The 9,798-nt window shown below is 62.8% G+C and overlaps 1 protein-coding gene across 2 annotated transcripts; it reads left to right on the forward strand.

The window, feature by feature from the left end:
- The first annotated feature begins 2,775 nt into the window (after nt 1-2,775).
- On the forward strand, nt 2,776-9,771 carry LOC127032666 (uncharacterized). 2 transcript variants are annotated; one of them, XM_050920056.1, is made up of 8 exons: nt 2,776-2,948; nt 3,459-3,622; nt 4,341-4,424; nt 5,446-5,534; nt 6,491-6,676; nt 7,088-7,225; nt 7,410-7,602; nt 8,267-9,771. In XM_050920056.1, exons 2-8 carry the CDS (start codon nt 3,550-3,552, stop codon nt 8,572-8,574), a joined length of 1,071 nt encoding a protein of 356 aa, XP_050776013.1. In that variant the 5' UTR covers nt 2,776-2,948; nt 3,459-3,549; the 3' UTR covers nt 8,575-9,771. The 2 variants fall into 2 exon arrangements, with proteins under 2 accessions (XP_050776013.1, XP_050776014.1); XM_050920057.1 differs by having other exon boundaries at nt 2,816-2,948; nt 3,482-3,622.
- The last annotated feature ends 27 nt before the right edge of the window (nt 9,772-9,798 follow it).

Consider the following 9,798-nt stretch of genomic DNA (forward strand, 5'->3'; position numbering starts at 1 on the left):
CCAGGCTCTGGGCTCCTGGGGCAGACACACTGGGGTTTATTGCATCCTGGTGCTCAGAGCCATATCAGGGACATCTCTCCACATGCCAGGCAGGTTTTGGTGCTGAACCTGCCCCCTCCTGGCAGGCTGCTACAGACCCCATGCCTGTGACGCAGGAGACACCTGCGGGGAGCGCTTGGCTCTCAGCTGCACTGATGCACTCAGCCAGTTCACAGAGCTCCCCAGGGACCCTCCCCCAGGCCTATTCTGCTCTATGCAGGTTCTTACAGCCGTCCACTGCTCTAGGACACAATCACAGAGCTCCTTGGCGGTGCCCAGCTTCTCTTGCCCATCACACAAGATGTCAGTGTCCAGCTCCCAACTGGGCCAGCCAGGCAAAGTCTTCACTCACTACAGGCAAACCTACACTCCCCCTCTGCTGCCCTGGGCACACTGGGGATGGCATGGCCACTATCTCCCTGCCATAGCCCAAGCAAGCGGAGTCAGATGAGGGATTTCACTAGGGCCTTGGAACCTGCCAGGGTGGACATGTAAAGCAAGCGTGGGAGCATGTGCCTAGGCCATCCGTCAGCACACAGGCCCCACAGTGCCATTCACCTGGCAGAGCTGGGAGTGGATGGGAACAGGGTGGAAAAGTCTCCTAGTGGTGCAGGGCACATAGTGACTTGTGTGTGTGCAGCATGTTGGTTTTGTCAGGGAGCCAAGAGTCCTATAGAGCCTCTGAACAAAGTGGGAGGAGATTTTATAGCGATCTCCATAAAACGTGTTTACCCGCCTGTGCGCCAGTCGTACTGAGGATTAGACTCAGCGCAGAGGGCTGTAACTGCCAGGCTGGGCTAGGATTCCCAGCAGCAAAGGTCACTGCTTTGGTTTCCTGTTAGCGGCTGTAGCAGCATGACAGGAATAATTACAATTAAATAAATATGCTTCTGTGTGTGCGCGGAAAAGGCACAAAGGTTGGATTCAAACTGCCCATCTCCCTGGAGACCAGTGCCGACCCACAGTATGTGAGGAACCTGCCTGCTCTGACCCGGGGATCTCTTCGGGAGCTGGCAAACACCCAGTGGAGGAGTCACCCCCAGAAAGGCACCAGGGGCTGGGGTAATAAAGCCTGAGGGAGCTGTAGATTCAGAGCACCAAGGGAGCTGTGAGAGTGCCAGGGAGGAGAGCAGCACAAACCAGCCATGTTCAGTCTGAGTGTCCCCTTGGACATTCCCTTCCTGTGGCAGCCCTGCCATCGCCATAGCGGGGCCAGGAACAGGAGGTAGCGAGAGCACAAGCGGGACTTCAGCCGGCAGGGGCAGAGGGAGCTTCCCAGAGACAGGGGTGGGTTCACTGGGGTCAGGACAGTATAACAGGGAGGGCACCTGGGAGTGAGGGCCCTTACCCGATTTCTTTAGCCACGTGCATAGGGCATCACTCTCTCCCCTCCCAGCACCAAACACACATGCTGAATGGGGGCCATACTGATGGTCTGCAGCCAAGGGGGCCAGAGAAGGAGTTTCCCTCCCTGTTGGGCATGGATCAGGGTGATGGTACCAGGCACACGAGTCAGACCCTGCCTCTGTCCCTGCGCAGGAACTGTCACACTTGGCCAGAGACGCCTGCAGAGCAATTGTCTTTGGGTGTCAGCAAATGGCATCAAGTAGTAAGTAACATCAGAACATGTCCCCCGGGGACAGTAACCCACACATACGCCCCACCCCTTGCAGGATTCATTAACCTCCTCCCACCCTTGCCATCGGCAAACCTCACGTGGACAAAGAATGCCAAGAAAATGAGCAGCCCATCCTGCACTTGGAACGGGGCTGCAGATTCCTGCATCCCCTCACCGTCGCCCATGCTTTGCCCTAGGAGGGTATTGATTTGCCAAGGGATCAGAGTTAGCACAGCTCATATCCCTGCCCTTGATTAGCCAGGCATCCCCACTGCTCCAAGAAACTTGCAGCAAAAGAAACAAAGGCAGCCCAACACGTCAGGGGAATCGTCCTCCTGGCATCGGCTCAGCAACACACACAGCCTCCAAGTGCGAGCTCTTTTGAGCAGAGACCGCTCTCCCTCTGTGTCTCCACCACTGCCCTGGGACATCATCGGCAGCGTGCAGGGAACCGTACGGCCCCGACCTTCTCCAAGGCAGACACGGGCAGCAGCATTTGGGGCCTGCAGTCAGAGCCGAGTCAAAATCTCACCCGGCCCCATCTGGATCCCCAGGGGCCTTTGAAAAGCTGGCCTTTAGCAGCCAGCGGGAACAGGCCTGGCACAGTGACCTAGGTGGGACGGGCAGAGCTGCCAAGGGCCCTGCTGCTGCCCCAGACGGTCCAGGCCAGTTAGTTCATGAGCTAATTTGCATATTTACATATAATTTGCACATAACCATGGCTATTAGCTTCTTCCGTGGCCCAAGCCGCAGCGGGGCTGCTACCACAGCGCCACCCTGAGCTACAAGCCAGGACGCCTGGGCTGGGCCGAGCCAGCCCCCAATGCAGCCCCACAGAATGCTAAACCCAGGCTTGTGAGATCAATCCTTGAGGGAGCCATTTGGGGATTGGCTCTGCTTTGAGCAGGGGGTTGGACTAGATGATCTCTTGAGGTCCCTTCCAATCCTAATATAATCTATGAAAACAGAGCAGCTGGGAGCCCCCCCAAGGGGGCGGGGCGCCCGGCTGGCCACGCCCCTGGCCACGCCCCACAGAACAGAGCAGCTGGGAGCCCTCCGGGAGCTGGGTTCCGTTCCTCGGGCCTGCGGTTCCCGGGATGCATTGCGGCGCCGCAAGGCATGCTGGGCCCTGTAGTCCAGCTGGGTGCAGGGAGGGCGATGCTGCGGCTGCTCCGTGGGTCGAACCGCCGGACGGCGGGGGGCACTGGCAATGCAGGCCCCCCCCTCCCCACTGCGCACGGGGGCCCCGCCCCGTGCCAGCCCCGAGGCGACCGGGCCTCCCTGCACCGGGGTAGGCCCCGGCCCGGCCGATGGGGGCAGGGAGAGGAGGGGAGAGGCCGGGATGGGACGGGGGGGGCCTGTGGGCGGGCAGAGGAGTGCAGGGGGGGGGGGAGAGACCAGAGGGCAGAGGATTACGGGGGAGGAAGAGACCGGGGAGAGGGGCGCGGGGCGCGGGGCGGGGGGGGGGAGAGACGGAAGGGTGCAGGGGGAAAGACTGAGGGATGCAGGGGGAGAGAGACCGGGGAGAGGGGTGCGGGGGGGGTAGTGGGGTGCGGGGCATGGGGGGAGAAACTGAGGGGTGCGGGGTGAGAGACCAGGGAGAGATGTGTGGGGAGGGCAGAGGGGTGCGGGGCGTGTGGGGAGAGACCGAGGAGAGGGGTGGAGGGGGGCAGAGGGGTGTGGGGTGAGAGACCGAGAGGTGCAGGGGGGGAGAGACCGGGGAGAGGGGTGCGGCGAGTTGCTGGCCCAGCCAGGCCATCCCAGACATTGCCTAGCCTATGCCTGTCCGTTCTTCTCCAAGCTGGTTGTGCTCTCCCACCCCAGCCCTGAGCAGCTGGGGGGCCCAGCCCCACGTGGTGGATCTGCGCAGCGACACGGTGACCAGGCCCAGCATGGCAATGAGACAGGCTATGGCCCAGGCCGAGGTGGGGGATGACGACTATGGGGAGGACCCAACGATCAATGGTGAGGCCCGGGGGCAGCATTGTGGTGACTGTGCCCCTTGGCTGGGCTCTGATGGGCCCCTCTGCCCTGTGGCTGGGACACCCCCCCCCCGAAGTCAGAGAGTGGAGCAGACCCCCTCTCCCATAGACATGCCCAGCCCCGGGACGGGGCCAGCCCTCCCCTCTGCAGGTAGCCATTGAGTGGGTCACAAGCAGGGCAAGAAAGTGGCAGCAGCTGTGAGAAGCCCAAAACAGAACCGCATGGAGAGGAGGGGCCGGGGGAGGGCACGGGGGCTGAGCATCAGCTTCCAGGAACAGATCTCCATGGGGCTGTGAACTCGGGCTCCCCCTCTCCCACACATCAGCTGGGTGGATGCTGCCTCTGCAAGGGCTTCCGGGTACACTTCAAAGTCTGGTTGTGACCAGAACAAGTGCCTAGCCCCTCCCTTCTCCTGCCAGGGCTGGAGCAGGGACCCACTGAACCCCGAACAAATCACTTGCACAGGCAGCAGGGGTCAATGCCCTGGGTCTTGGCCAAACTGGAGGGCTCCAGTGTAGCAGGAACCCCCTGCTCTGTGCCCTGGTGCCTCCCCACCGCCGAAAGGCACATGGATTCTGTGAGCTGGCCCACTTGCTGCAGTGAGGAGCACACTGCTGCCCGTCTTGCTCTTGTTCCCATGCCACCCCAAGTGCTAATGAAAGCCCCCCCTTCTCCCGCACACCTGTGACTTTCCATGCAGAGCTCCAGCGCTTGGCCGCCCAGCTCCTAGGAATGGAGGAGGCTTTGTTTGTGCCAACGTCGACCATGGCAAACCTCATTTCTGGTGAGTGCCGTGGGGTGGGCAGACCAGCACAGCGCTGGCTGGCTACGAGCCACCTGCAGGGCTGGGCAAGTGGCTATTGACTGCCACTGGGCTGGGAAGTGTGTGTGTGTGTGTCTGCCGATTAGAGCTGCAGCCCCAGCCTCTCCCAGCAGGGGGTGATGTGAGAACAGGGTGCACCGACTGTGCGGGAAGCCCCCAACTACTCCTGTCTCAGTCTGCCCTGCAGGGAGTGCTGTGGGGAGCTGGGCAGGAGCACTGATGGGGGGGGTGAGGGGGAGCTCCCAGATACGGGGTGCTGAGGGGAGCAAGGCAGGAGCACTGATGGGGGCGTGGGGGGGAGCTCCCAGATACGGGGTGCTATGGGGAGCAGGGCAGGAGCACTGATGGGGGGTGGGGGGGAGCTCCCAGATACGGGGTGCTGAGGGGAGCAGGGCAGGAGCACTGATGTGTGGGGTGGGGGGAGCTCCCAGATATGGGGTGCTGAGGGGAGTAGGGCAGGAGCACTGATGGGGTGGGGGGAGCTCCCAGCTATTTCTGTCCCAGCAGGGGGCGCTATAGGGAGCTGGCAGGAGCACTGATGGGTGGGGTGGGGGGGAGCTCCCAGATACGGGGTGCTGAGGGGAGCAGAGCAGGAGCACTGATGGGGGGGGGAAGAGCGCTCAGCAATTCCTGTCCCAGCAGGGGGCGCTGTGAGCAGCAAGGCAAGCGCCAGTTGTTCAGGGCAGCCTGGACTGTTTCCAGTGCCCCTGTGGCCGAGGGAGGGGGTAGCCAGTCCCTGGTGTGGCAGCTGCTCCCCAGGAGACAGGGAGGCATGTGGCCCATCTTGGTGAAGGGGAATGCCAAAGCGGCCCCTGCTTGGCCCACAATCTGCTCTTTCTACGGGGCCAGAGCCCTGCTGCTTTGTGCCCCACACAGCTCTGCCACCCAGAACTGCTCCTGACGTGTTCCCCCCAGTCTGTCTGCCAAGGCCCCCACCCCTCTCCCTCCGGTCCTGCTTCACTGCCGCCCTCTCTTGTCCCAGTGATGTGCCACTGCCAGCGCCGGGGGGCTCAGCTGCTCGTCGGGAGGGAGGCCCATCTGCACGTCTTCGAACAGGGAGGGGTTGCACAGGTATGTGGTACACTCTGGCCTGGCTTGAGCATCCTCCCCTGGCTAAGGAAACCCCAGGGCACTACCCTGGCGCCCCAGGGCAGCTTTGGATCCAGTTCTGATCCTGTCCTGGCATGCAGGGATGTATGAGGAGCATCCCCTGTCTCTGCGTGGCCCCGGAGGGGCGGGGGTGTCTCCCATGCTCACCACCTGGGCAGGGCCATGCACACACAGCATGTCTGTCGTGAGCAGGGCCCGGATCTCAGAAACGAATCCCCCGGGTGGCGGCTGCACGTGCACGGATGGCCTGGTGTGGAGCCAGAGGCCTTGCCCCTGCCCCGTCGCTCTAAGTTGGAGGGGGGAGTGTGGAACTTGGCCACACGGGGGCAGCACTGACCCAAGTTCTCTGGCTGGTCACAGCAGGCTAGTGAATCCTGGCCGGCTGCTGCCCCCGTGGCCACTCGCAGCAGCACCGTGGGGGAAAGAATTCCCTGCCAGGCTTTGCCCGAGGAACTCTGTGTTCCCCCGCCTTGGGGTGCTCAGCTGTGCCCTGCTCCACTCCCTCGGCCTCTGGTACTTTAGGCCTTTACTGAGGCTCCGGCTTTTCTTGGCTTGTTACTAAATGAGCTGTCATGGGGCTGGTTCTGTGCAAACCCAGGGCTCAGCCACTCGCTGGGGTGACGCGCTCCACAGAGCTGGGCAGGAGGGCCCAGGCCACATTGCTGGTAGCAGCAGGGTCCAAGTGCTGAGCCCAAGAGTCCCGGGAACACCCTGGGCTGGGACAGATGGGGGGAGGTGTGGGGTGGAGCTGTACTGGGGGTATGACGGGTGGGGCAGGGACACCTTGGTGTTCTATTTGGAAGTGAGCAATGGTCAAATGTTTCTTTCCCACACTAGTGAACATGGCTCGCTGGGGCAGAGCATGGCTTTGGGTGCCCTCGGGCCTGCCCACACTCACTATGCTGTCCTGGGCACAGGTAGCTGGGGTCCATTCTCAGGTGCTACAGGATCTTCCAGATGGCACCTTGGATCTCAACGAGCTGGAGTCGAGAGTCCGTGTGGGCTATGGCAGCCGGTACCACCCTCGCTCAGTGCTCATCTGCCTGGAGAACACCCACAGCTCTGCAGGGGGCCGGGTGCTCCCCCTTGCCTACCTCAGGGAGGTGCATCTCACAGGCCAGTGACACAAGTGTGCTGTTCTCAGCTGCCTGCCTCCTGGAGCTGATGTGAGAGGGTTCCTGGGGGTGAACCACCGCCCCAGGCCTCAGCCCCAAAGTGCTGTCTGGGGTCCTGGCCTCGTGGGTCAAGAGCCAACTCCTGCCCCATCTGCTAACCCCGAGCAGCTGGGCCAGCTGCCCTCTGCGCCCCATATCGCAAGCGTGCTCGGCCCCACGGGCAAGGCCCTATCTGAGACCAAGGGACTGGGCTGGGTGATGAGGGCGGGGCGAGGCAGCAGGTTCCACAGACCCACAGCCTTGCCGTGGGCCCCCTGAATCCAGCCACTGGCGGCTCTCTGGGGCTCCCCAGCCGGCTGCTTCCACAGGCCCCAGCCTCACCATGTTCCTCCACTCCAGGTGCGTCTGCTTGCTGACCGCTACCGGCTGCGCGTCCACATGGACGGGGCACGGCTGATGAATGCGGCTGTGGCCCAAGGCGTCAGCCCGGCTCAGATCACCCAGCACTGTGACTCCGTCTCCCTCTGCTTCTCCAAGGTGTGTCTGGAGATGGGGTGCAGGGAAGGTGACAGCACCAGAGGGTAGGTTCCCCTAGGGCCAGCTGGCAGGGGCATGAGGCAACTCCTGGCAGAGCCCACTCTGAGGCAGGCAGCAGATACCCAGGAGTGAGGGTGGGAGGCCCCTTGGGAGCCATCTCTGACTCCCTCTCTTGGCAGTGCAGGGGCTGGGTGCCCCAGCCGGGGCGCTGGTTGCTGGGTGCAGAGAGTTCGTGGCAGAGGCCTGGCGCATACGAAAGCTGCTTGGTGGAGGGATGCGCCAGGCTGGAGTGCTGGCGGCAGCTGCCCGCATAGGGCTGGAGCGCATGGAGGAGACACTGCAGAGAGACCACCGCAACGCCCGCCGCTTTGCCCAAGGTGCCTGCAGGTGCCCTGCTCCAGAAGCAAGGCCGAGGTGTGGGAGGGGGTGTCAGTGCAGCAGGGCCAGGAGGGAATCATAGACTATCATAGACTATTAGGGTTGGAAGGGACCTCAGGAGGTCATCTAGTCCAACCCCCTGCTCCAAGCAGGACCAATCCCCAGATTTTTAACCCAGTTCCCTTAATGGCCCCCTCAGGGATTGAACTCACAACCCTGGGTTTAGTAGGCCAATGCTCAAACCCCTGAGCTATCCCTCCCCCCTGGAATGGGCTGGACCCTGCCAGCAGGACCCCAGGACACATTGTCCCTGGCTCAGGGGAGCTGAGGTTGGCCCAGTTCAGTCAGGGGTAACCCTGGCGTCCTGGCCCCATTCTCCTCTGTGCCCCTCGGTCGCGAGCTCAGACTGGGCACAGAGAGGCTGTGGCGTTTGCCTGCCCTGGGGATGGGGGGGGAGGGGGATTCAGCTAGGGTCTCCCAGGAAGGTCAAAAGGGGAACTTGGTGCCTTCCCTGCAGCTCCCCTGGCCCCATCTCCTGTGAGGAGAGGGGGGATGGGCCCCTCGCTGTTTTACCCCAGGGGCTGCAGATTCCTGCTGCGCTGTTGGGATCGAGCCTGGTGCTGGTACAGACACAGCCTAACAGCATGTGTCCCTCACCCCTAGGCATCTGGGAGCTTGGCTCGCCCATCTGCTCCGTCGACCCCTCAGCTGTGGAGACCAACATGGTGCTGGTGACGGTGGCTGTGCCCTGGCTGTCCCCTGAGAAGCTGTGTGAGCGCATGCAGGCGGTGAGCGAGGAGGAGGTGGCTGAGACGGGGCGTGCTGTCAGTGTGCGGCTGTTCCCATGGGCTGCGCGCTCCCTGCGTGCTGTCTGGCACTGTGACGTCTCCGCACAGGACACCCAGCTGGCAGCCAACAAGCTGAAATTTGTGGCCGAGCAGTGCTGGCGGGAGCGAGGTACTGCACCCTAGGGCAGGCAGGAGGGTGCGCCCAGGGCAGACAGGAGAGTTCTCCTGCCTCTGCTGCTGGCTTTCCTTTGGAGCCCAGGGCTGCCAAACCAGGAGCGAACATAGCAGCGCCAGCCGGGAGGCCCACCCTGCCCAGCCCTCTGCATGCCAGCGCAGCAGGATGCCGCTGGCTGGCCCAGGCCCAGGCCCAGGCCCAGCAGGATGGCCCACACAGGAACCTGGTCAGCTCCAGCCACAGTGCAGCAGAGGCAGGCCCAGCGCTGCCTGGGGAAGCACAGGGGTTCCCACCCCCTCTCCAGGATGGAGCCAGCCGGGGCCATGGCAGTTGGGAGTTACATGGGCGTGGCCCTTGTAGCTGCATTGCCCAGCCCAATGACTGAGCCATGCCGGGCTGCACTGCCTCGAGCCTGCTGCTCGCCTGTCTACACCACCAGCCTGGCCAGAAGCTGCTCATGGCTCCAAACACTCCTGTGGACGCAGTGCTGCTGCCAGCTGAATCAGGGCCTTGGCCCCTCTTCCCACAGTGCCTCTAGTTATCCCACAATCGAGTGTGACAACTTCCCAGGGTGCAGCGGGCCTGGGGGCAAGACCAGGAGCAGCGGGATTCCTGCACACAGGGATGTGTGCTATGGTCCATGCACACAGGGCAGCGTGACCCAACTGCTCTCGGGTTCAAGGGACTGTGGGAGGATCTATACCCTGGAGTCTGTTGTGAGGATGCAGGGCTGGAAGTGCTGGTGCAGCCTGCTGAGCTCCGTGCCGTTGCTGGCCCAGCAGGTTTGCACCTGTTGGTTGCTGGAGCTGACAGCTTCCTTCAGGCACTCGATCCCGTTGTGCCTCCTGGCCGCACGTGACCCCATGCCCCCAGATCGGCGCAGGCTGCCCGTGGGCTCCGGGCAGTTGGTTATGACCCACAAAGCCCTAAATGGCCTGCCTGAGGGATTGACCATGCCCATGCTGTGCTAGGGGAGAGGGTGGCTGGCAGGGCATTCCCCAGACAGGTATGGAGCCCCTGGCACTTGCTTTGGAGTAGCCCGCCTTGGGGGCATGCGGGACAGGCTGAAGGGGGCTGGGCTGGAGCAGCCCATGATGGAGAGTCTGCAGTTCCTGGTTGAAAGCTCCTGTTCCTGCTGCTGGGCTGCCTGGAGCCTTGCAGAGGCTGCTCTGCTTCCCTGCGGCTAAATAAAGAACAAGCTCCTGGCCTGGCTCAGGGTATATTGGCGCAGG

This window comes from Gopherus flavomarginatus, chromosome 12, assembly GCF_025201925.1.
Source record: "Gopherus flavomarginatus isolate rGopFla2 chromosome 12, rGopFla2.mat.asm, whole genome shotgun sequence".
Classification (NCBI taxonomy): Eukaryota; Metazoa; Chordata; order Testudines; family Testudinidae; genus Gopherus; species Gopherus flavomarginatus.

Excerpts from the sequence above, each read along its gene's own strand:
- LOC127032666 (XM_050920057.1), top strand. The coding sequence starts at position 2,816 with ATGCTGCGGCTGCTCCGTGGGTCGAACCGCCGGACGGCGGGGGGCACT. Across the intron at positions 3,623-4,340 it reads GGAGGACCCAACGATCAATG|AGCTCCAGCGCTTGGCCGCC; the intron begins GTGAGGCCCGGG and ends CTTTCCATGCAG. Across the intron at positions 4,425-5,445 it reads CATGGCAAACCTCATTTCTG|TGATGTGCCACTGCCAGCGC; the intron begins GTGAGTGCCGTG and ends CTCTTGTCCCAG.